Below are 26,676 nucleotides of genomic sequence, written 5' to 3' on the forward strand. Positions count from 1 at the left end.
GCGATTGGGTTGTTTTAATCCTGTGGTTGGGTTAAATATTTGCTTAAGACAACCCAATCGCTGGGTTAAAACAACCAGATTGCTGGGTTAGTCCATATTTGACCCAACATTGGGTTGTTTTTTACCCAGAATTTTTAAGAGTGTATATTTTCGAGCTCAGAAGCTGTTTGGTTTGAAAGTGACTTCTTTGTGAGCTGTGCTTCGCAGGCTACATCACGAAACACTATTAAATGGATTATGGATTTTTTTTTTTTGCCTACACCTTAACACCCTAAAAGACGGCGAAAGAGAGGGAGCAGATTTACATCGCCCCACTCACAGATGCTCAGAACATTAGCGACGCATTTGAAGATTCCCGTCAATTAGTCCGCACAGCCAAGATGAAAGCCTTCGCCTAAGGCAAGGAACACAGAGAGCCTTTGAATAGCTGTGGGCTTCAGAAGCATGATTTTGGCAGCAATCTTTTGGAAGAACATTGTTCTCTAATTGTTTGCCCAAAATGAATAGGTTTGAAATGGCTGGATGTAAATGTTTTAAATTCTCCTGAAGCACTTGTCAGTCTTCGTTACTACAACCTGCCAGAGAAAACTTTCATTTCAACGGATTATTGGAAAAACAATAACTTTTTAGGATTTTAATCATTATATCAGGCAAATTAAGTAATGTTAATTATTGAATTGTGCAAATCATTTTAATATGCTGATTTGCTGCTTTAATCAGTAGCATATGGTAGATCCATTTAGATTACATTTCTTTCTTTAAAAGGGAATTTCTTTGGGATTGTGATCCTTGTGAATAATTGCATGTTGAGAGGCCTTGAACAATATGTACGTGCTTCCAAACATCTTTCTTGTTCTTCTTGAATGACTATATGCATGTGAATGAAAGGAATTCAGCCACACATATCTGTGGGTTTTTGATTTATTTTGGCAGTTTCCATCAAACAGGCATCCGGTGAAACACTAGTAATACTCGTGTTCATGCTGATGATTTTGACATTGAGGGCGTATTTTACAAATGTTGACCCAATTTACAACCCCTCATAAACTTGTCAAGCAATGAGGCCGACAAGGCGAGATTTCCTTTGTAGAGATGTTATTAGAGAGTAAAGAAAGCTTGCTCCTGACAAAATATTTGCCACAATACCTCATCCAAAATAGCCTTGTTTTTCCAGAAAAGAATCCTTCCTGGCTTTGCCCATCGTGTTTTCCTGCTATTCTTTAGACTATCACTTGATTCTCTCCTGCCTTCCTGCTTTAAGCCTCTATAGAGCGGCTATTAGTGTGCCCCCAGTCAATCATCAGAACTCATGGTAATATAATAAAATCCTCAAATAATTTTCCTAAATGATAAAAAATAATAAATAACTGTATTCATAAATTTTTCATATGTGACCCTGGACCACAAAACCAGTTATAAGGGTATTTTTTTTAAATTGAGATTTATAGATCACCTGCAAGCTGAATAAATAATATTACAAATACAACTAAAAGATACAACTACGGTATTTAAAAATCTGGAATCTGAGAGTGCAAAAAAATATATATATATATATAGAGAAAACCCCCTTTAAAGTTGTCCAAATGAGGTCCTTAACAACACATATTACTACTACTAATATTTTTTTTAATATACATTTAGGGTAGGACAAAATATCTTCATGGAACATAATCTTAAATGAATATCCTAATGATTTTTAGCATAAAAGAAAAATCTATATTAGTGGCTATTGCCACAAATATACCAGTGCGACTTATTTCTATATCTTTAATATAGAAATATCACTATATTAAATTATTACTATTATTAGCAATAATATTTTTTTTTAAATTTAATTATATAACATTTAATTTATTACATTTGATGTTGAGATGTTGAGGATTTCCAATAAATTAGTGTGGAAACAATATTTGACTTATTGATAACAGCATGCTACAAGGATTCATAACAAGACACAACATGTTCCATAAGTATCTATTTATATTATTTATTTATTTCTACAGTTGAAAACATGAAGAAAATATTTCAAGATATACTAAGGAAATGCATCTAGCCTAAACAATCTGAACACAAGAGGAGTGCTACAGTATGAGGCATTAAAAAAAATACAAAAAAGTATCATTGAAAGAGAAATGATTTTACTGCAATGAAAACAACTATTTGAGAAAAATCAAATGCTAACATCAGTACAGAGTCCAAAAGAAAGAAAACGCATGCAGCCTAAAAATGCAGAAATCATGCTGGACTAGTCGAATATTTCTCAGTGTTTGTTACCTTGAATACCACTTCAATTCTTCTCAGAAAATATCTCAGAGAAATACTGCCTGTATATAAAGCTCCATTAATATTAATTCATATTAATACTCATATCATATTGCACAAGCCCAAAAGTGTAAATTTATTCGAGTGGAGGGGTTGGGGTGGGGGTGGGATCACAATGCATAATTTTGAAAACATTATGTAGATTGGACGGTCATATCAGAGATTCAGTGCCACCGTAGAAATTATTCCAAATTAGATTTGCACCCGTCCCCGCATCTTATTATGTGACCAAGCTAGTGATCAGGGTATGTCAAAGCTTATAGTGTTAAAAAAAATAGAGATTACACATTTGCTAACATCATCATAAAAATCAACAAAATGAGACCACTTTGGTTTTTAAGAGTAATTTTTTGTACCAAAAAGTTTGGTTTATTCAGAATCATGCTGGAATAAAATATAAAATAAAATTCAGTAGCAAACTGCACCTGAGATCCGTGGCTGCTCTGGCCAAGGCATCAAATTTACAACAAAACGGATCAAATAATACTGGATGATTGACTGTCACATTCCGTATTTAGATTTAAAGCAAATATTGTTTCAAAGAAGAAACAAATGATCAAATGGTAACTATCATTATACAAATTAGCATAGATCACAACAATATTTTGTGACTACCATTTGCTAAATTTAAACTACTTTATAAGATAAGATAAAACAGCTTGACTGCATTCACAACCAAACTAACACACTGATTCATGTGAAAATAAATAAATTGTGACTTATTTGGTATGTACACTATTACTTCTTTCCAATTATTTGTAATTCTTTACTTCAGTAAGTAAGCCATTTACTATTTTCCTAACCTAGGGCAAATAAACTTTAATATAAATTAGCATTGACTTCATCTTCAAAGGGCCACTGCAGTCAGACTAACATTAGTACAAAATATATAATCCTAAAGCTTCACACTGTGGGTTTGAGCTTGGTGTTTTGCCGGCCGCTGTGACATCAGTCCCCCAGCAGTGCAGGGTCGTGTGGTGATGGTGCCCTCTGTTGCTAAGAGTGAGGCAGTGCAGGTGTGGTTGAGGGGAAGAAGGAATGAAGAGAAGTATAAAAGAAGAGAAGGAGAGAGAGAGAGAGAGAGAGAGAGAGAGAGAGAGAGAGAGAGAGAGAGAGAGAGAGAGAGAGAGAAAAGGGGAGGGAGGAGTTCTACTCATCGCAGCCCAGCAGCTCCATTCGCAGAGTAATGCGTTCATGCCACACCCACGGCAGGATGCGGACGAATCGCGCGAAGAAGGGGGGCTCGAACACGTTCCTTTTGTGAACGTTGTTGTCACTGTTGCCAGGGAAAATCTGCAGGTGAAGCAGAAGAAAATAAAGATGGGGTGAGACTAGGACATGACAGACAGATAGGGGAAAAAAGCTCAAATATACACAAGATGCCAATTTAATAGATGTAAGTTCGGAATCTGTTAAACGAAAACATATCATCATCATGTTGTTCCAACACAGTATGACTATTTTGATATTTGTAACTTTTTTTAGTTCATCTATCAAAGACATTGGGGACCAAAACAACATATTGGTCCCCATTCATTGTCAGGAAATTGTTGTTGTTGTTGTTTTGCTTTTTAATTTTTGTGTGTTTTTTTTTTCATATATACAAATGCGCCCAGCATATTGATCTGTGTTTTTAAACTTTACAGATCCTACAAGTATACCAATATTGAACACCAAAATCACAGCCAGTGTTATTTTATAGTATTATTTATATACAATACTACATTTAAATAAATTCTATAACTTAAATTTAGTAATTTTGTTATGTGCATTTGTTGAATTAATTTAAACTACTGTAGAAACATGCTGGCACAAAATGCCGATTTCACTGTAAGGGGACCCGCGCTGTATGTAGATAGAAATGGCTAATTTTAAGCTAATAAAAACAAAACACTTCATTGTAAGATCTTTACACACCACTTTAAACATAGTTATGTATATTATATTGCATTTCTGTCAATAGATCCTCATAAATATTCCACAATGCACTGCATCTTTAATTTTAAAAAAACTATTTTGAATAGTTTTAGTTCATAACACCGATCACAGCCACTAAACACATGAAAAATCAACATTTGCAACCCTATTTGTGTTCTGAGTGAGACAGGACTCTTAATGTGTGGAAAGGGACTTAATCCAAAAGGGTTGAATCAAACCGAGGCTTTAAATCATTTTTAAAAAACAAACCTGATCTGTTTTAGTCTTGTCGTCTTTGAGTATGGTCCAGTTTTTGCCGTCATCACTGTGAGCTACTTTATAGGCGGACACAAACTGCACATTACCAAAGTCTTTGGCCCCTTGTGTGATGATCCCTGTGATGCGCTTAGGTCTGAGCAGGTCCACCTTAAAACAGACAGATGAGAACAGCTCAGCATGAGGTCTTACATCAAAAAGTGGCATTTAGTTGTAATCATCCATGCTATGATGAGAGATTAATTATTGGCCTCTTGGTAATTGTGTAATTGTAAGAGGATCGCTGTGTGTAAATGATGTCCTCCCTGGACAGTGCTTTCAGTGTACAGATTGAAATTTGGGGCGATACGACTGCATTCAGCCTAAGAAAGGTTATCCGATGTGTGAATGTGCTAAGATCCCCAAGCAACGATCAAGAATGAATTCATTTCCTATGCAAACATTTAAATGGTGCCAGACATTAACAGAAGGGAAGACACTCAAGCTCAACATGGACTGTATCCAGGTAATACTCCCACTTCATAAAACATTGGAGTGATACTGTAAACACACTACCTTTAGGGTCAGTAAGATTTTTTTCTTTATCAAGGACACGTTAAATTGTTCAAAAAATTACAGTAAAGACATGTATGTTTTAAATGAGTGGTTTTGAAATTCCTATTCATTGAAAAAATGTATCACGCCTTCCACAAAAATATTTAGCAGCACAACGGCTTTCGGCATGATCATAAGAAATCTGACTTGTGCACATAATCAGCATATTAGAATGATTTCTGTAGGATCATGTAATAAAATAGTTCTTTCTAATGTAACTTAATTCAGCTAAAAGCATAGTTATTCCTCTAGATGGCTGATCATGTAAATTTCCCTTTACAGCCTTAAAGTGTGTCATCTCACCTGCAGCCACTCTGAGCGGTCATTGGTGGCTGCTGTCCAGGCGTTGGTCTTGCCCTGCTTGTCCAGACGAGCGTAATGTGGGTGCCAGGTGAACGCTTCGATCCCCCAGGTGCGGAAAGAGCTGGAAGCCGTCAGCTGCCTGTCATTGATCAGCCGTGACTTGATACCTAGCGGCTCGGAGCAACCTGTCGTGTTCAAATACACTGTGAAGTGAGACAACAGAAAGAGGGAGGGGACCAGAAGTGGCAGAGAGATGGATGGGAAGCGTGTCAGCACAAGCGGCACAAACCACATCAGCTCAGAGTGGATCGAGAGCGAGTTTCATGCAGGTGAATGGCAAGATGCTGTGTGTGTGTGTGAAGCGCATGCGGGCGAGAGCTGGCGGTGTGTAAAGCATGCATGCTGCAGTGATGGACAGCCTGAGAGACACAGATGGAACAGTGAAGTGGGCAATACTGTGAATAAAACATTGACATTTGCACCATTTCAATGACTATAAAGTAGACTTGCATGTAGTGATACATTTGTTCATGCATTTAGACAATAATATAGTATATTATTGCATTGTATATATTATACATAATCAAATATTTTAATATCGGCCATTAAAAATGTACAATTAATAAAATAATTGATTATTTAATTATATATATTTTTTAGTTTTATTACTGTATTACATGTATACATATTTTAAATGAATTGTATTACTATTGTAAAATGTATTATATTTTTTTTATAATAAATTGAACTATTTATAATAAATACATGTAGTTATTGGCCAAAATATGAGAATAATTTTTTATGATAATATAATTAATATATCAATGGAATATAAGTTGTAATATTGTAATTTAATATAAATTGTCAGTTTAAATAAATTCAATCTTTCTTAAACATTAGCAGAAAACAAGAAGGAAATGTATTAAGCACATACCACACAAATGAACCAGTGATTCATCATCACTATAAGCAGCTCAAAATCGTGTCACATGTGCTAAATAAGTCAAAATCGGAGAGTTTTATGCTCAGAATGTTTACAGGCTAGAGTCCCGGTTTGGAGAGATGTGACTTTGTTCCTTCAGCCAAATAGACTGCGGTCCTTGACTTTACCGCAAACGAAGAGGAGCAGGAAATTGTGCAAATTGTGAAGCTGCTTACTCACTTTTTCTTCCATAAAACCACATCAGTATTACCATATTCGAGGGGAGTTGTTTTGGCTCCCATAAATCTATTCATAAGAATGTATAAACATGCAAAACATATTGCTGGGACTTTACCGTTGAGTTCACAGCCCACCAGCTCCATTCTCAGAGTGCAGGCTTTACGACAGACGACAGGAACGATTCGTATATGCTGAGCTATGATTGGAGGGTCAAACAAATTGGTCTTTGTCCCATCGTTGTCCAGATTACCAACGAAGATCTAGAGAAAAGAAAAGTATACATTTATTAGATTATAATATAATTACAGGTAATGAAACACTTGATGACTACTAATTGAGTATTGATATTTGGCCACTGTTATTTTCCAGTTGTTTTGTTTCTTGGTCCCAGACCCAGAATTTTAATCTTAAACTATGAAAATCAATCCTAAAAATATGAATTATTTATTACATATTTAAAGGGAACCTATTACAACCCTTTTCCAAAGTCTTGATTTTGTTTTTTGCTGCTTAAAATAACTCAAGTTAAAATAACAAGTTTAAACACAGTACTAACACAACTCAACCAGGCCCTGCCCATTTTACTTAGGAATTATTTAAGTAAGGAATATTGTGTTTGTTCCTTGCAGAAAACTCAGCGTCTTGTTTCATGATTCTGATCACCAATGTCACGTGATTTCAGCAGTTTGGCAGTTTGACATGCGATCGAATCATGAATCAATAAGCTTTTGAATGAAAAATGAAAGCTTTTTTTGAATGAAAAATGAAAGCTTTTTTTGAATGAAAGCTTCATGACCGTTTGAATCTTTATTTGATGTTTGAAAACAAATGCGGAAGAGAAGACAATGCTGAATAAAGTTGTAGTTTTTGTTATTTTTGGACCAAAATGTATTTTCGATGCTTCAAGAGATTCTAATTAACTAACTGGACTACATATGGACTACTTGGATGATGTTTTTATTCCCTTTCTGGACATGGACAGTATAGTGTGCATACACTTAGATACGCTCTCGGACTTAATATAAAATATCTTTAACCATATTCTGAAGATGAACGGAGGTCTTACGGGTGTGGAACAACATTAGGGTGAGTCATTAATGACATCAATTTCATTTTTGGATGAACTAACTCTTTAAGAACGTGTAAAAAGCTTAATATGACCCCTTTAAAATGAAGTTGCTCTAAACAATGAGTGAAATACTCAAACTCCTTCGATACTTAAACGTGAAGATGATTTTATACATTTTTTAACAACTACAAGTGACCAAAATTGCCCACAGTTGAAGCACCCCCCATAAACACTTTAAAGCCCAAACCGAACAGCAACTAAATATAAAATTAAATAAAATGACTGAATTATCACCATGTCTTTGCTTTGGCCCTCAGGTTTGTACATGGTATAGCTTCGCCCATCCAAACTGGACGCCACCTTGAAGGCTTTGATGAACTCTGAGGAGCCCATGCGACTGGCGCCCTGCGTAATGATGCCAGTGAGACGCATCTTCCTCTGTAGGTTGATCTAAAATAAGTGATTAAAGGGGTTAATTTTGGGGCGAATGTAGAATGTAGTATTTTAGGTCCAAACTGAACATACTAGTTTACCTCTATCCAGGGGTTCTTGTCGTGTGTCGCAGAGGTCCAAGCATTAACAAGGCCCTTGTTATTCAGTCGAGCCAGCTCAGGCCCCCAGCGCTGCAGTCCCAGAATGCCGTAGTACACCGAGGAGGCAGAGATCTGAGACTCTGCGATGCCTCCTCCTTCCATTCCCAGCAGAGAGATGCATCCTGGGAACCAGAGCCAGACATTAGCAAACATTCAAGCACTCAGGAGACAAACAGGCTTACTGGGCGACCGACTGACAGATGGATAAACAGTGTGATGACCGCATTCACAGGGGAGAGACATTGTGTGCTGAATGAAGTCACCAGTTGAAAAGCCAAATATGTGGAAGAAATAAAGTGATAAACAGTTTGCTTCCAGGAGCCGGACATGTGTGTACTGGCAGTGTCCTACTTACGCAGGTTGCAATGCTTTCCCACGTAGGGTGAGGGACATTTACAGGTGAAATCGCCATCAAGATCTCGACAGGTGCCTCCGTTCTGACAGGGCTGGCCAGCACAGTCGTTCACATCTGCAGAAATCATAAGGTTTCTGTAAAACTCATCAAAACTGGTCAAGTTATCAAAAACAAAGCTTTGTGACCTCTAGGTGGCGCTCACTAGCTACATGCAACTTCTACAATGGTCTGAGGTAAATAAGTGCTACCCATATATTATGTAAAGTAAGTGTTTCAAAGGCTAATTTGATCTAATATACATATTTAATTAGCAGAAATGCCTTCTTTTTTTAAATTAAAGTCACCCTCATATAGAAAATCTGTTGTCAAAATGGTTCTGATGTCCACAGACTCCACACACACAAACACACACATTACTTTTTGTGACCTCAATGGTTTCTTCAATGCACACGAGTCACCAAATAATACTATTTCTTTATTAAAATACAAAAATGTCTCAAAAATATCTCATCTGAAAAAAGACAACATAGTGGTCCCAAAAATGACATGCAAGTCACTAAAATGTAGTTGATGTACTTGATATGAGCTACATGTGCATCGCATTCATAATTCCAACTGAACCATTTGGTTCTGACAGCTTCTGAAAAACTAATCATGGATCTTTCCTTCAGTCTCGGAAAATTGCTGTTCCAAGAACCGTTCGCTCATCCAGTTTGAACTGTTTGTGTCATTCAGTTAACAGCGATGATGTTGTACAGGTGCACGAAGACTTGTCATAAGGTTTTCAAGTCAAAATGTTCTGTGAAAATTGAGAGCACATCAAGAAAATCCACATATATGCATATGTCATAGCATGACTGAATCTTTACAGCCATTCATTAAGAGGATATACCATCTGACAGCAGACCTGTTGAATTTCCTAATCCACTTATGAGCAACAGTGCTACGTCAAAATAAAAGGTCAACATGATGGCTTGGTGCAACGGTCATGGTGTACAATGGTCTTCACTATATGTTGTTGAGAAAAACATTAAATAGAAAAAAAAGTGTCAAGGAATTTTAGCTATAAAATGGCACCAGTCAGAAAAAAGAAACTCTGGAATAGAACATTCCAGCAAAACTAAAGGAAATCAGGGGATTATCTGGTGTGTGCAGATGGAGCGTGACTGGGTGTGATCCCGGTCATGGCGGTCCAGTGCCAACGCAGTGCTCAGACATACTGAAACTCTTCCAAACCTCCAGAGGTCAGCGAGCGACGCTTCCCTTATCAGTGTTACGAGCGGTCACAGTCGGCTCGTGTTGGATTGGCTTGGTCGTGTCGAATTTTTAATGTGTGCGTGTTGAATAAACCATGTATTCTCTAAATGCTGTGACAATAAAAACAGACAACATTTTAAAATGGTTGTACATAGAACGTCAACTTTCCGACCTATATGTCGACCTAAGCGCAAACTGCATCATTATGAACTGCAATTAATTTTTACACAGTGGTTTATAATTTTTAACCGGTTACCAACTAAATCTCACACCAAGTAACAAGACAACCTCTGTCAGTAACGCAAGTTATGTACATTTTGGGACTTTTTCTTAAATAAACCAAAAAGGTTCTATCTTCAAAGTTGATTGGAATGCAAAAACTTTGAAGCTCAATATCTCGAAACTGATCAGAATGCAGACATAACTTTATAACTCCAAGGTGACAAGTGGCAACATTTAAAAATGATAAAGGCCACAGAGCAAACGGCGTTGAGGGACCCAATTTGCCTCTAAAGCGACTTGTCAATAACCATAATGTGAGGTCAATGTAGATCATACAAAAATAGATATAATATTAGATGTATATTCGTTTTTTTTATAAATTAACTAAGTAATCCGACTGGCTGGTAATATTAGCTAGCTAATACACTGGTATAGTGAATGTTAACGGGGACCGTTTCTAAAAAGTGCAACATTAGGCTTAGGTATTTTGATTATTTGCATTAATAAGACATTACAAATGAATGGTTGGATCCTTGAATCCTCAAATAGGGCCTTGTCATTGATTCAGCACATCATCAAAATCTTACTCCTGCCAGGCAACCAAAGTTGGCAACCCTGTAACAAGGCTATAGATGGAGATTAGCACTGGACCAAAAACTAGCATTATGATTGGAGATGCTTTTAGTTTAAGTTCCTTCTTCAGGCCTGAAACCCGTTATTCCTAATGCTACTGTGAAGCACTGAATCACCGTTGGCTACAGCTTTTAACACAGAAGCCATTCAACACAGTAGTGCATTGTATTACTCTGAGAACATCGATATCTAGCTATATAATGTGAAACGCAATCTTATGTCAGTTGCAACATCATCCAAATCAATAAAATGCAAGGTCGGCAGGTCTCTACTTCCACACGTGACAGTGAAATTGGGGCATCCAAGAGAAAAGACTGAAGAACGCTGGGAGGGAACAAAGAAAAGCTTTTATGACTTGCTGATTCTGTAATGTCTTGAAATGGCCTCCCTACAATACAGTAGATATCGAGTCTATAAACAAAAAGAGCTTTCTGCTTTTTCTTGTGTTTTTTGAACAACTGTAGTCTGTTCATAGAGCTTGCAGCAGTATTGTTTATTTATTTATTCACTTATGTCATAATCTAAACCTACTTGTCACTTAACAACAAAACAGGCTGTCTGTGGGCAGTTCATGACCAGAATAAGCTGTGGATCTTATAGACATTTTTCTAAATAACCTCTAACTAAGGAGTTGATCTGAACAGTGACACATAAGTAGGCCTACGGTCAGTAGTGAAACAAAAAAGACATTAATGAGATGATAATTTAGTCAAATGATATCCAATGTGAGTGCCTTGTCGATTTTCATTTATATTTGATTTATTTAGGTGTATTTTTCATCAGCCATGGTCTGTTGCCCAGTGTTTATTACTACTAACTAAAATTAAATGAAAATAAAAGAAATATTTAAAACATAAAAAGAATAAAACTGAAGAAAGTTTAAATAAAAGTGACAAACTGAAACAAATCAATTATGGCTAAATAAAAATTTTCTAAAAACAAAAAATTACAAAAGCATATAAAAGATTAAATGTTTTAATTTAAATACTAAATTTAAACTGAAATAATATAAAAAGATAAAAAAATTATATTCTATAGAATTAAAAAATATGAATAAATGTAGTAGTATATAAATAATGCTAAAATAACACTTTGAGAATAACTGCTTCACGATAAAGCTCTAAACAGCCATTAAAATGCATTGGTGAAAAAGATTAGTGAGAAAAAAAGAAAATAAAGACACTAGTTGAGAAAAATATAGCAATTAGAGGTGGGAAAATTGAGTGAGAAAAACAAGCTCTTATTCAGTGGAATGGGAAATTACACCGTAGTGGCAGAAGGGCAGCACCAATTTAGCTTGCTAGCTTCAGATGCAAGGATTGAGCGCTTCGTTACCTCTTCGACTTACTTGCAGACACACAAAAGAGGCACTGACTGTGCATTTAAACCCTACAGCAGGTTTCTATTTCAATCACCACAGCTAATGTGACCAGTGCTCCACAGCATAAAAGCTTTTGACACAGATTTCATGGCCTCTTGCAGGGCTTTCAGACCAATTTCATGCTGTCAGTGAAACATTTCTGCCAGCTGAGAGCCGAGGATGTGTGCGGACTTCATTTACTTTGCCTCCTCCACTTGCATTTTACCCCAGCAACAGGGCTAGCGCGCGACAGTGTGGGTGTGCTACGCCACAGTCATATTTTAATTTGTGCTGCCGCTATGGCACTAAACTAAACTATGCAGTGTACGAGTTTGCGTACTCCACAATCTTTGCCATCATCCGAGCAGGATTTAGACGTCTCCCTGAGGGATTAGAAAGCTTTTAAACAGTCAATTCAATGTCATCGTCATTCTAATCTAGCCACATTCCAGCCGTACTCTGAAGATGAGCCCGCATGCTATACTAAACCCAGTCAAAACATCATAACCCTGCTATCAAGTGCGGGAAAACTGGCACCGAAGCCATAATATCCACCGTAATCAGAGAGAATGAGAGTCTCCGTGGTGAACTAAACAATCCATGCTGTCCTAAATGTATAGCATGGAAAAGCAACATTTAATTATGGGTGGAATTCTGGCTTATCTTTTTCTCTTCTCACAGATTAGTCCTTACCCACACAAACTGTCAAATCTAACGCAAAAAGGAGAATTACAGTTGACCAAAACTGACCCAATTGTGTTTGTTAACACAGGGATTCTTTTAAGACCTGCACAGCTAAAATGAATGCCATATATACATACAAAACAAACCCATTTAAAAACAAATCATGTATCTCAGATTGGAGCACACATTCAAAACATGGCAAATACAAGTTTGAAATAGGCTACTCAAGACATGTTTTTATTCAACATAAGTATTGAAATTGCCTTCTGTACGAACGTAAGAGGTTAAACAATACTACATTTTGCTGATTATAATAATAAATACTTGATACAAGAAAAATGCCTATATTAAATGTGTTCAATAATATTCTTAGTCTTTCCTATATATGACGGAACGTCCCAGAGAGAAGCTACAAGAGTTAACGTTGAATTAAATGCCAGATACAATTGATTGTGTAACCAAAATACCAATAATCATCAAAAAAGATGTTATGTATGATGAGGAACTTTTAATTATGAAGTCGAGATACACTGAGACTCTTATTTTGAAATGTCTATGCTTTACCATTTCCAGCTGCTCATTCAAAAAGATGAGAGGGATTAAATCTGTAGGCTACTCTTGCAAGTTGCAACAATATAAAACATTACGATGTAAAAACCATAAAGTAAATGTGTTCATAATTAATCAACATAAGATAAGCAATCACTTATTAAATTAATAAACGTGCAGTATTCATTGATTGCAAACTGCTTGAACGAGTTTCTGATCTTACTCTGAACTATTCTTCAGTGCAGATTATTCCAAGAGACAAATGTTTGTCTTCGTAATCTTTCTCCTCCTTAAGTTTCCTTTATGCATGACATCACCAAGCCCTTATTTTTAAACCCACCCAATTTATTTTTTACTGAATATCCTGTTTTACTTGGTTGAATATCCTGTTTCAGTTAGCTGTGAACGCATGTCATGTTGATTCGATAACAATCGTGTTGCATTTTAGCATCATGCTTATGTTATTTGTCTAAAACGTGACTCTGAATGGGTGCGCGGTCATGGCTGTTTGTTGTGGTGTTTTGTGCTGAGGACTGTAGGTCTGTTCGCCCCTCAGCCAACGGCAGACGACAGCAAAGATTGAAGCGCTTCTCTGCTGTCTTGACACTTGTATTTGTTAACATAGCGGAAATTCGTCCATCTGCCCTCATTACATCTAGAGAGCTTTTGGGATTGACGTAGACCACGGTGCTTGGTGAAATAATTAGTCACACATTTGTGAAGGGAACAGCTGCATGTGATGCAATCGCCCTATAAAAAAACTATAACTTCTAATAAACTCTTTCTGCAATACAGTATCAAAATTATCTCTGCATCAGAGCTATGACCAAATCAAAGTTAAGATAAATCAAACCTGCATGAATATAAAATTTATCGACCAGTATTCAACATTCTAAAACCATTTTTGCTTCATATACAGAGTTGAACTCTGCAAAAAAATTGGCTTTTTTTCTAAAGCAAAATAATATCGGGGCAACTTATTCATTTAATGGGATAGTTCCAAAAATGGAAATTATCCCATGATTTACTCATCTTACATCATATGCTCTCGTAAACATGCACACGACAGTTAGCGGAAGTTAGGAATGACAGGAATTACTAACCCTAATACGGATATTTTTCTTATACAAACATATCGCTTCATTTCGGAAAGCCTTTATTAACCTCTGGAGCCGTGTAAAGCACTTTTATGATGGATAGACAGAAACCATTATAAGCTATTATAAAGTTTATAAGATCCAGACATTTTTAATATAACTCTGATTGTATTCGTCTGAAAGAAGAATGTCATATAAACCTAGGATGGCTTGAGGGAGCATAAATCATGGGATAGTTGTGGGTGAACTAACCCTTTAAAGTGTGGTTACATTTACTCTTTGCTCTGCAAAATGTTATGGGTGAAATCCAGTCATTTCAGTAGGAATCGATTTTGGATCAAAATTGACCATGTTCATCATTAGAAATTAGCTTGAACAGAAAGTGACTTATGTGTGAGCAGTGCCTTATGCATCACTACACTATTGACAATACACAATGGATGTTTTTTTGACTGAATCCAGATCATTTAAGGCAGTTAATGAGCAATTTGCCATTTGGGTTCTGTTGTGTGTCAATTATTACCTTTTGGATATAAATGTGATCTCTGTCCTTATGTAAATTTGATTTCACAAACAATCAAGCTTTCCACAACTCTCAGCTGGGTTTCCATCCAAACATATTTTCAAAGTTCGCAAAAAAACAACAATTCGAATTAGGTAGTTTTCCATCATGTTGTTCGAGTGGATGACTGTGGTATTGGTATCCTAGTAACCAATAGTAAATAAAACCCCATCAGTGGAAACAACCTATTAGTCACGTGGGTTTAATGTTTGCTACTGTTCGTTACTTTCCATCTCCCATTATTCACATTAACTATTTTTCGCACAAGTCAAAAACCACCTCAAGTGAGCGTAACGTTTTTTTAAACTTATTGCATAATATTTTTTTTTTCTTTCGGATTTTCATCACTCATTTCTGATGCAATACTTCAAAATGTGTATAAAAACAGGGTGATGGAAAAATAGCTAATGGCGTCACCTGATAACCACTTTAGTTACATCCACTTAATGATCAAACAGTTTGAATAAAAGCAACTCACTGTTCTGGCAGTGGATTCCATCGAAGCCTATTGAACACTTGCAGACGTATTCTCTGAAGACGTCTCCTCGCTGGGAGTTGGCGATGATCTCACAGAAACCATCGTTTTTACAGGGGTTAGGGTTGCAGGGCCCTGAGAGCAAAGGTCATGTGAGAAAAGATCTACCTCAGCTGAAATGGATACAAGTAACCTTTGCACATACAGCTTCTTAACTAAACCGTTTTCCCCACATAAATATAAATAACTGATAAGACTGTTACCAATCTCCGTCTCGTTGCAGGTGTGTCCAGTGAAGCCATCATTACAAATGCAGATAAAGGGATCTTTTCCTGCTCCGGTCACACAGGTTCCTCCGTTCAAACACACATTTACTTCACAGTAGTCAGCTGTGAAAATACAGAGAACAGTGGATTTGATATTACATCTATTATTGACAAAATTTTCCAAAAAGAACTCAATGGCCCTCATTCATTGAACATGAATTAATTAATGTCTGTGTAAATCATGTTATTTATATAAATTGTTACATTCAAATGAACACAACATGAATTTTTCATGAATGAGGATAATTTGGGTTTAATTCACTCCCATAGGCAGTATTTTCTGATGGGATGCTACTGATACTTAAGATTTATGTTTCTTTCCAAAAGGGAAGTGAAAAAGACACTGGGTTCACAGTTTGGTCATGTTTTTATTAGGGCTGGACAGGATGGACATGGCACAAATTGCTGATGAGGAAGGTTCTTTGAGGACCACAGTGCTGTGGACTATAGAGAAATGGTTTGTCAGGATGTTACGTAGGACAGCAAAGCACTGAGGAAAACGTATGGAAACAAAGCTTGAAAATGCACATAGATATTTAGAAGAAAAAAACATGCAATATTGAATTAAGAAACTAATAAAATTATAATTAAAATGCAAATAAATAAATACATTAACACATGCATAAATACATTTAAATTAGAGCTGCTGTCAAATCGATTAATCGCATCCAAAATAAAAGTTTGTTTTTACATAATATATGTGTGTGCATGTATGTTGGTATAGTTTCAAATGTCTTCAGTTTATTAGAGGATAACCCTATGAGATGGAACATCTCGTTTTCGAGGGGCTCCTCAAAATAACATCAAACAATTACACACTCACACATACTAAAGCTCTTCGACACAATCAGCCACCTCAACCAGTCCCCCCTCTGTCTATAACATTAATTTAAACAGTATAAAACTATATCAAAATCAAAATATTACAGGAGAGAACCATATTTGAGAACGCCATATCTGATGCAGTCACCAGAACAAACAGATAAATATATGTGTGTGTAAAATAAATATATATATAAAATATATATTATATAAATTATTTATGCAGTATACACATGCCAATATTCCTTAAATATCAAACATGAATGTGTGCATTTATATATAACATTATAATAATTATACACAGTATTACACACACATATATTATGTAAACAAACTTTTATTTTGAATGAGATTAATCGATTTGATGCACTAATTAAAATGAAGAAAGAAGGAAAAAATAAATGACTAATAAAAAATACAAATATTTATATATATATATATATATATATATATATATATATATATATATATATATATATATATATATATATATATATATATATATATATATATATATATATATATATATATATATATATATATATATATATATATATACACACACAGTAAAATGGAGGAAATCCACCCAACTCCATTTTTTTTGAGCTGTTACTATATTTAAATGTTAATTTTAGCCTTACAGATATAAGCCTTGAATTTGCGGAGTTACAACTTTCCGCAGTCTGCACTGGATTCCCACAACTCTGTGTAAATGACACCTCAGTGAAAGACTTCCTGCACATCGCTGTGTCCTCCCCTGGTCCCCATCCAAAACACCACAACAAAGACACTCAGCAGAGTCTATTCGAGTTGAATAGAACTCAAAATGATAATTAGCCCAAGTTTAACGCAGCTCCACCGCAGGATTCTACTGTGTGAAATTGCTTTGCACCAAGACATCATTTGGCCAACAACCTCCTCTAATTGTGACAAAAGAGAACGGCCTTCATGCTCAGGGTTGGAGCTTCTGGGATAACGATAAAGCCTCGGCCTGCATAAACAGAAACCTTCTTATCCAATCCATTGCCATGTTTATCTTTGGAATGGAATGCATCCTTCTTTTCACGCTATACCAGAAGGCTGAAAGCACTATTCCCTTTGGTCTTCTAAAAGAAACCAATTTTAGCACTGAAAAAGATTTTTTGGAATTGCCTAACATCTTTGATATAATATGTCAGGCAGGAACAAACTGTTTAGCAGTTCAGAACAACACATCCATCACTGATAAGAATCCATCACAGAAAACTCCCCCGGGAACAGAAACTGTCTGGATAGCCTGAAGGTTTTACAGTCAACAAGTTGTTCTTGCTGAATGGTTATGACAAAATTGACAGGGGAAAAGTTGAGAACTGAAAGCAATTCATTGCTGATTAATAACTTTAAACACAACTCATTGCTAGTAACAGTTCTGCTTGTTGTGTCCATAGAAATGGAAACTCTGAACAGAAACTGTGGCTGACCATCTATGGAATGCATTTGCCGCATTTCGAGGTGCTGACACGGGCACATACACGTCTTGTGGGCAAAATCTTATATCTAACAGGATAAGTAACCAAGGAAAATTGTGCCATGATTTTCTCACCCTTGTTTCGTTCCAACCCCATGTGATTTTCTATCGCGAAACCCAAAATAAGCATTTATTATTTATAATTAGCAGAATATTCAAGCTGCACTTTTCCATACAATAAAATGTTGACCAGGGTTGCCAAGCTAAAAGACAAGTGATATTATAATAATTAATATAATTATTTGTAGTAATAATAATAAAAACTAGATTGGCAAATAAAAAGAAATGCATTTTGGCATTTGGCAAAATTTTAAATGTGAATTTAAAAGTTGGCCTTAAATATAAAAATGTAACTTTTATTTTAATTAATAATAACAATTTTATTTTTGTCATGTATTCATTACAAATGAATTGTTTTAAATATGTCTGTCAATTTAATAGATTTGTTTAGATTATCTAGATGTATTAGTTACATAAATTAAACTTTTATTTTATTTTAAAATTTTATTTTTAAGTGACACTCCTGTAGTCCTCTGTAGTCATTACTTTCATTACATGGAAAAGAGCAACATAAACATCCTGCCTAACTATCTCCTTTTGGTAAAATCTAACAAATGACAATGCTTTTTCACATGCTGAATGCTGGTTTTAGAATTTATTAAAAGTTTCCCTTACCCAATGCTGGTAAAATGTCAGCAGCGCAATCAGTTTGTTTTTAGACCACAAAATCAACAATGTCACTAAAGAAGTGTGTTTTGGTTGTGAGGGGAAGATAACAGCTTCCCAAATAACCCAGCATTAAGGAAACAGTGGATTCAGTTTCTTTTTCCAGAGCCACAATGGAGTTCCCGATGAGTCGAAACCACAGACAGTGAGTAAAACTGCATCAAATGTCAGTGTTTTATTGGCAATTGACCTACAAGTGCATATAATGTCAGCAACACAAATATATAGTGAATCAAAAGTCATCCAGGGATAATGCTATGACTTATTGTGTATGTTATTGCTGTGTGTATAATTGCTCATAAAGAAACAACACTACTCTATAGGAACTTAAGATTGACTTAATATTGGCAGACACTGTGTGTTATATACCCTTTAACTACCCTAAAAAAAAGCAATTAAAAAAAGCATGCAGCTTTGGAACTACATGAGGCTGAGTAATACTGTTTCTTTAATATGTATGAAAACTGAACAGGGTGGATAATAATGTCAGGACACATCCTGATGTATCATCTCACACACCTACCAGCTATCAGTCAGAGAACCAGTCAGAGAACTCAATGTCGGCCTAACACGTTCTAGAAGGCCATTAGACAGAACTGAACACATCAGCTGAACGCAAAGCTGTTTGATGAAGTGAAACATTTGATCAGCGTCTCATCAGCTGAGCTGGCCTTTTGATCAGCAAAAGCTCTGAAATGGGAGTGAAAGCGGATTATTCCCGCAGGCTTTGGGATAGACATCTTTAGGCCCTATAGTATATCACATGGTCTTTTTAAACGTGTAAAGGCAGGCAACTGTGGGAGGGTTTGCTGCTCTCTCACAAATGAGGCATGAAAACAGGGACAAAAAAAGGAGGAGGAATGGAGTTTGGCCAGGCAACTGTGCCCCTGAAAAAACAAGCCGGCCAGCTCAGAAGATGAGTAATAACCAACATGCTATGTCGCCATTGACCAGTCCCATATGGTAAAAAATAATAAAAACAGATTATCATTTTGACTGCCCTGATACAGAAATGTGCAGGCTTAAAAAAAGATATGGCACCAATGGAACCAATGGCCTGTTTGTTACAAAACTATACTTTTGTAATTATGTTTGGTGAGACTAGTAGCACAGAAATAACACACTTCAGCTTTAAATTTTGGAGAAACTTGAAGTAAACTGTCCAATAACAAACACATTTGATGTGCTAGTATTATGATTATGGTTTGCCAGAAAAACAAATTTTTTTCAACTAAAAAGACCAAAATGAACAGTTCAAAACTGAAAATAACAGAACCGTTCAAAACCATAAAACCACTCGCTCTCTCATTTCAAGTGTCTGGGACGTCATTTCAAAAAGAAGCATGACCTGATCTGCAATCTTGCAAGCACAAGCATTATATAGTAACTAATAACGTTTAAAAGTATAGGGAAGGGCTTTAGAAATGAGTCATCGGCATGAGGAGTCAGTCAGCAACAATCTGCTGAGCGGATCACGCACACTTGGCCAACAAAAGAACCCTTCACTGTCGTATTAGGAACAGGTGCAAAACAAAAACAACAGACTGGAGGACAACCAAAACACTGACTGCACACGAGCCTGTGAGTGCACACAACTGCAATAACACACCTACACACTGAATCCCCAATTTGAGGATTCATAAAGTAAAAGGAAATGCAAGTTTACTATGCAGTCTTACACCAGCTAATTTGGTGCTAAAAATCTTTCTGCTGATAATACTTGATATCGGTAGTCCTCTAAAATCTTATATGGTACATATGGGAAATCAAATTTTAAGGCACAATATTTAAGATTTTTGGATACAAATATCAACAACATTATTGTTAACACATATAACACAAAAAACACTTTATTTTACAGTGTCATTGTTAAAGGGTTAGTTCACCCAAAAATGAAAATTATGTAATTAAGTGCTTACCTTAATGTCGTTTGACACTCGTAAGACCTCCATTCATCTTCGGAACACAAATGAAGATATTTCTGTTGAAATCTGATGGCTCAGAAAGGCCTTCATTGACACCAATGTCATTTCCTCTCTCAAGACCCATAAAAGGCACTAAAGACGTCGTTACAAAGTCCATCTCACTACAGTCGCTCTACAATCTTTTTATGAAGCAACGAAAATAGTTTTTGTGTGCAAAAAAACGAAATAACGACTTATATAGTGATGGGCCAATTTCAAAACAAAGTTTTGAACCGTTATGAATCAGCATATTGATTGAGGTTCATTGAGGTCTTACGGGCATCGAACAACATTAGGGTGTGGTGTCACATGGCCGCGAGACGAAACCGGTGTGCCATGCAGCTGGCACTCGACAACACTAATCACCGGCCCGCTCTCGCGGTCCCTCGCCCCGCTGCCTGTCACACCACACTAACCTTTTAAATATGTTACATATATTACCATAGTATTAAATATATAAAAAAAATTATAAAAATATATAACTATACCAAATAACACCTTAAAATAAAGTGTAACCCAATGTAGTATATATTGTTTGTCTTGTGTACTTAATGTATATATAAGTGCATCACCCATCAATGACAACATACCTGTGTTACCCTAGATTACCATGGAAACACCAAATATGCTTTAATATATTATTTGTTTTATTACATGTGAGCAACAGTTTGATACATTCAACAACAGAAATCTTATCGTTATAGAGTTCAACACAGTTAGTCTTATTGTTTAAATCTTGTTTTCTTGATTTACAGTGAGTACCATGTTTTACCATGCCTAATATCGATCTAGATTACTACAGTGTGTAACAAGTTTCTCATAGTAGCGGGCGACCGAATGCATAGAGTAGCATTATAACATAACTTACTGGGGGGGGGTACACTCAGTTTCAGTCAATCTCATGTCAATCTTGAGTACCTATAGAGTAGTTTTGCATCCTTCATATCTCCGAAAAGTCTTTAGTTTTATTATATTTATAAAAGAAATATAGGTTGTACCGAGTCTTTCCGGAAAAAACCGAGCGCCTGGAGGCGTATCGTGTGGGCGGAGCTAAAGAATGACGAATGCGCACAAAGCGGTGACGTCCTCAAGCGTGGACAAACCCATGGCTATCGATCCAGAATCAGATTCGGAGGCTGAAATAAATTAAACAGGAGAAAGAAGCAACAGCAGGACGTCCGTCTCTGTGGTATGTACTGTATTTAGTGGCCTTTCAACATTTGCGCTAGTTTACTCGCAGTTTATGAGGACATGATTCGGTTTATGGACTATTGTATGCGACTAAACCTTAGCAGTAGCAAGCAAAACGGTTTTGCACATCAGACTATTGTAACATTATACATAGAACAACAATGGAGTCCGTTAGCGCATTTGAATGAGGAAGCACGCGATCGTGTCGTTTACTGATGTTTACTCACGCGACGGTAGCCAACAGAATAGACATTTGCAGTTTTACTGACCGAAAGGACCGAACCTTTATCGCTGGGACCGCTCCGTCAAAAACACACTTCTTTGGTATGATTTGGTATAGTCTTGTGACAGCAGTGACCGTAGAAATCCACTTTGCGACGCGACTGAAGCGATGTTGTGAAGCTTCCCGCCATTTCTGCGTTCAAATCGGTTCAAATGCAGCGCTGCCTTCCCGGAATGCTGTGCTGAAGCGTTGAAGTCGCTTGACGTCACCCATAGGAATAAAGTGGAGCGCGGCGCGTCATAAGTGTTCACGGACGAGTAGATCTGCAGCTGAGCGAGTGTTTATGGGCGTGCATTTCCTCTCTCGCTCTAGTCACGCGCGCGTGCGCGCACCCTACCGGGAGAAGAGCCCGTACAGCCCATACATGGACCTTCCGTTCTATTGACGTCAAGCCGACCCATACTCGAAAAAAACTCTCCGAAACTTGTAAGAAACCGGAAGGAGTATTTTTGACAAAGAAATACTCCATCAAACATCCAACTTTGTCTATGTTTAGGATGGGAATCCAAGTCTTTAACAGTGTAAAAAGCTCAGTATGCATGAAACAGCATTTCACCCCCCCTTTAAAAGCGGAAGCGCTTGTCTACGCCCTAAATAAAGCTCAAGTCATCATCAAGCTACGCATTTGTTCTGAATAAGTGACCTGTAGCAGCGAAAAATTATGCTTTAAGACAACAGCGTTTATGGTTTAAATTCTGTAAGTGACAACTCAAAACTTCCTCCCCCAAAAAGTATTTATATAAGCTAAGCTGCCAATAATTATTTTTATGTTGTTGCTGACAACTGAAGTATACATACAGCATCCAAGTAATGTAACAGATCCTTATAGTTGTTAAAAATAGGTGTGTCTAGGTACTGATTTGTGTTTGTGTGTTCATACCATCACATATATTTAGAAGCCTGAGTGTTACAGCCATCATGTATATTTAGAAGTTTAAAGTGTTACTTTACCTTTTAAGACCACCTTAGAACGTCCTTTATGGCTTATGGCTTCACACTTTACACTAAGGATAACTCCACATTAATGGTGTGTGTTAATGTTCAGTGTGTTCTCAGCTATGTGGTCATTCACACATCACTTAAGATGCCTTAACACAGCCCTGGGGAACTTGGTGTTCCAAACCTTGTGTTTCTACGTCACTGAATCCCATGTAAAATCTCCCAGAACAGCTCAATGCACTGAGCCTTTCGTTTTTGCACCTCCTAATGACCCATAAAGATATGGTGTGCACACAAAAAACATCCTGTTCTTGGACCAATAAACCTTTTTTTTTTTTTTTTTTAAGTAAACCCTCAGTGATCTTGCATCTTCAGGTGAGATTTCTATAATCTAAAGGAATTTCTTCAGAACACCAGCCATCTGTTCTTAAAAATAACATGCAACATCTAAAAATACACTCTGACGTACACCGAAAACAGCTATTCTCTAAGGCAACGCAAATAGGCTTATATTAATCCTACTTAGAAATATGATAATGCAAAGGCATAATATTTTTTTACATGTTTTACAGATACAAAATCAACATATATCATGTAACCAGCAAAGCTTACTTGTTCCAATTGTGGAAACAAAAGTTCCTTGAGAAGTGTGGGAATATGTGATTTTAAAAATTCAATGCAGCAGATTGGAAAATGGAGCATGAGACCAAGATGGAGCGAAATCATATGAGAAATGCCATGTTGCGCTGCCTATGAATGAAACATTGATTAGGGCTTATTGAAAATTAATCACAGGAGAAACAGCCCTCGTTGGACTGCTATTAGAACTAGAGTCGTCAGGACAAATGAGCCCATTCCCGGAGGGGAAGACCCGGCTGCCAGATGGCACGGGCCACGCGACAGCTTTTGAACCGCTCGCAAACACATTTGTGCAAAAGAGAGCGAGTGAAAAGCAGGAGGATGTGTGGTCGCTATAATTAGTGTACTCTCCGTCAGCTGACCTCAGAGGCCTGAGTTGTTGTTGTTTTATTTTTGCATTGATAAAAACCTTATTTCTTGATTTGAAGCAGTTTTTGCTAATGAAGGTAAGATTTTGATGGATGAGTGCTGATCTTAGATTAGCTTGAGAGTGCAGCTTCCACCCAAAGCTGTTTACCTTCTCAATCCGATAAGTGAGACAAACAATTCTTAACTTTTAAAGGGATAGTTCACTCAAAAATTAAAACTGTAATAATTTACGCACTCTTGATTATGTCATGTCATCCATTAGGTAGGATGTTGATGTTCTTTTGCATACATTGACATTGACAGTCAATAGTGACCAGCAGCTGACAAGCTCAAAAAAGTGCATCTAAAAGTGTCATAAAAGTAGTCCATATGACTATATTCTGAGTCTTCTATAAGGCTAGTGCAGCTTTGTGTGAGTGACAGACAGATAACGAACTCATTTTCACCGAAAACCTTTTTTTGTAGATCTCAAATCTCATTAAATGGTTGGTTTACCCTAAAATGTAGTCATTAATTATTCACCCTTATGTCGTTACAAACCCATAAGACCTTTGTTCATCTTTGGAACACAAATTAAGATATTTTTGATGAAATCCGAGCGCTCTCTGACCCTAAATAGACTGTGACGTCACGTTGTTAACACATTCAAGGCCCAGAAAGGTAGTAAAGACATTGTTCAAAGTCCACCTGACTGCAGTCAACTTAATGTTATGAAGTGACGAGAATACTTTTTGTGTGAAAAAAAAACCTTTATTCAACAATTTCTTCTCTTCTGTGTCAGTCTCCTATGCTGCTTCACCTTGTAAACAATAAACACAGCTCAGCACTTCCGGGTTCTAAAAAAATATCATTATCTTAATAAGGTTTTATGGGTTTGGAACGACGTGAGGGTGAGAAATTAATGACAGAATCCCTTAAATGCTATTTGAATGTATGGTTATACAAATTGTGTCTTGGATATTTGTTACTAGATATGTTAGTATTAATGATGGTTGGCATCTTTGACGTAAAAAAAAAAACAAACAAACTGGTATGACACATTTAGATGTGCCACATATGCAAACTTGAATGTGAATGAGTTGTGTGAGCTGTAAGCAAATACATTTTGGTCTTTTCCTCAAACAAAGTTATAATATGGATATAGAAGAGTTGGAATATAGTGCACAAGTCATATGGACCGCTTTTATGGTGCTCTTTGTCCTAGTCACCATTCGCTCGGATAGAAAAGAGCAGTGTGAACTTTCTGCTAAACATCTGCTTCAGTACAATGGATAAAGGAAATCACACAGGCTTTGAAAAGACATGAAGATTAGCAAAACTGGATGAACTATTTGTTTAACTGCATCTAATTTCATCACTTAAAGTGTGAACGAGGAAGATCAAAACTCCACGGAAAACTGGAAACTGGAAAAAATGGAAACTCTCTGGAAGCAGTCACCATTCTGCGAAGAAAGAGGATGATTTTTTTCCGAAGTTTGCGCAAACTTGTCCTGCTGCACTGGTCATTAGTGGCAGGAAGTGCTCTGGCCTCATTGGACTCCGCTACATATTAAAGTGGCCACATTCATGGGAAGTCCGTGGCTCAGTGATTTGGTCACTTGAGCCACACCTACAGACTGGAGCCAGATCACGGCCTGTGAGGCTCAACGGCAGATGGGGAAGGGTGTTCTTAAACAGAGAACAACATCAGCGGGGACTAAAAATGAGCAATAGAGCAAATTAATTTCTTTTAAATATAGACATTACCAAACCAGACTGATGTTTTAAGCAAAAGGTATGGAAGAAATTTAGACAAGCTGTCAAAAATCTTAACACACATGAGTTGCCAAGGCTAGAAATTAGTGCCCAAAGCTCTTCCACATCTGACCATGCATCTATAAAAGCCTGCCCAAGCCTGTAGGTCACTGGTAATGGATTGAAATCAGGACATGGTGTTTTGTATACTAGTAGTATAACAATAAAAGAGCCTATGGCATTAAACGCAAATATACACACGAATAATGTCAATTTTGGTCCAAGAAAGACATCACAGGATGTCCACAAGCACTTGAAACCACCAAGACTTATTTACAAAACGATAGGGTAAGATTGGACACAGCATTCATTCATTAATCCCATATAGTCAAACATACCAAGAAAATAAGCTGTTTTGGTGTCCTGACAATTAAAAAATGTACCTTCAATAAGTAATAACCGTAGACTGTAACTTGCTTTGTTTATAAATGTAGTTTGCCATGCTGTCTCTATAGCGCTCAACGCACAGACGAAAACAAAAACACTTACCGCTCGCGGTGGAGACTGCAACAGCAAGAAAACACGCCGCAAAAAGTGTGAAACTAACAAATAAGCTTGGGAAAGTTCTCATGGTGCTGAAGTGTAGTTCTTCGGTGAACTTCTCGTCGGTCTCAAGAGTCGTTCGGTGTGAATCCGTTCGCCGTTATGACTACGGGCAAGATTAGAAGCAAGAGGACATTATGTGC

At 36.7% G+C, this 26,676-nt stretch overlaps 1 protein-coding gene across 2 annotated transcripts; it reads right to left on the minus strand.

Annotated features, from left to right (window-relative positions):
* Positions 1–1,973: 1,973 nt before the first annotated feature.
* On the minus strand, positions 1,974–26,676 carry mfge8b (milk fat globule EGF and factor V/VIII domain containing b). Of its 2 annotated transcripts, none has more exons than XM_067436241.1 (10): positions 26,480–26,676; positions 15,694–15,819; positions 15,434–15,565; positions 8,592–8,705; positions 8,177–8,358; positions 7,938–8,093; positions 6,690–6,834; positions 5,413–5,615; positions 4,510–4,665; positions 1,974–3,615 (listed from the first exon to the last, which is right to left on the minus strand). In XM_067436241.1, the coding sequence occupies exons 1-10, from the start codon at positions 26,559–26,561 to the stop codon at positions 3,472–3,474; spliced, it is 1,440 nt and encodes a 479-aa protein (XP_067292342.1). In that variant the 5' UTR covers positions 26,562–26,676; the 3' UTR covers positions 1,974–3,471. The 2 variants fall into 2 exon arrangements, with proteins under 2 accessions (XP_067292342.1, XP_067292343.1); XM_067436242.1 differs by having other exon boundaries at positions 5,413–5,597; positions 26,480–26,674.

This window comes from Pseudorasbora parva, chromosome 25 (assembly GCF_024679245.1).
Source record: "Pseudorasbora parva isolate DD20220531a chromosome 25, ASM2467924v1, whole genome shotgun sequence".
NCBI lineage: Eukaryota > Metazoa > Chordata > Actinopteri > Cypriniformes > Gobionidae > Pseudorasbora > Pseudorasbora parva.

What these genes read in the sequence shown, in the direction of transcription:
- mfge8b (XM_067436241.1), bottom strand. Translation starts at nt 26,561, where the DNA reads ATGAGAACTTTCCCAAGCTTATTTGTTAGTTTCACACTTTTTGCGGCG. An exon ending in TGGAATCCACTGCCAGAACA is followed by an intron (nt 8,706 to 15,433) that starts GTGAGTTGCTTT and finishes TGATTTCTGCAG; the next exon opens with ATGTGAACGACTGTGCTGGC. An exon ending in GGGAAAGCATTGCAACCTGC is followed by an intron (nt 8,359 to 8,591) that starts GTAAGTAGGACA and finishes TCTGGTTCCCAG; the next exon opens with GATGCATCTCTCTGCTGGGA.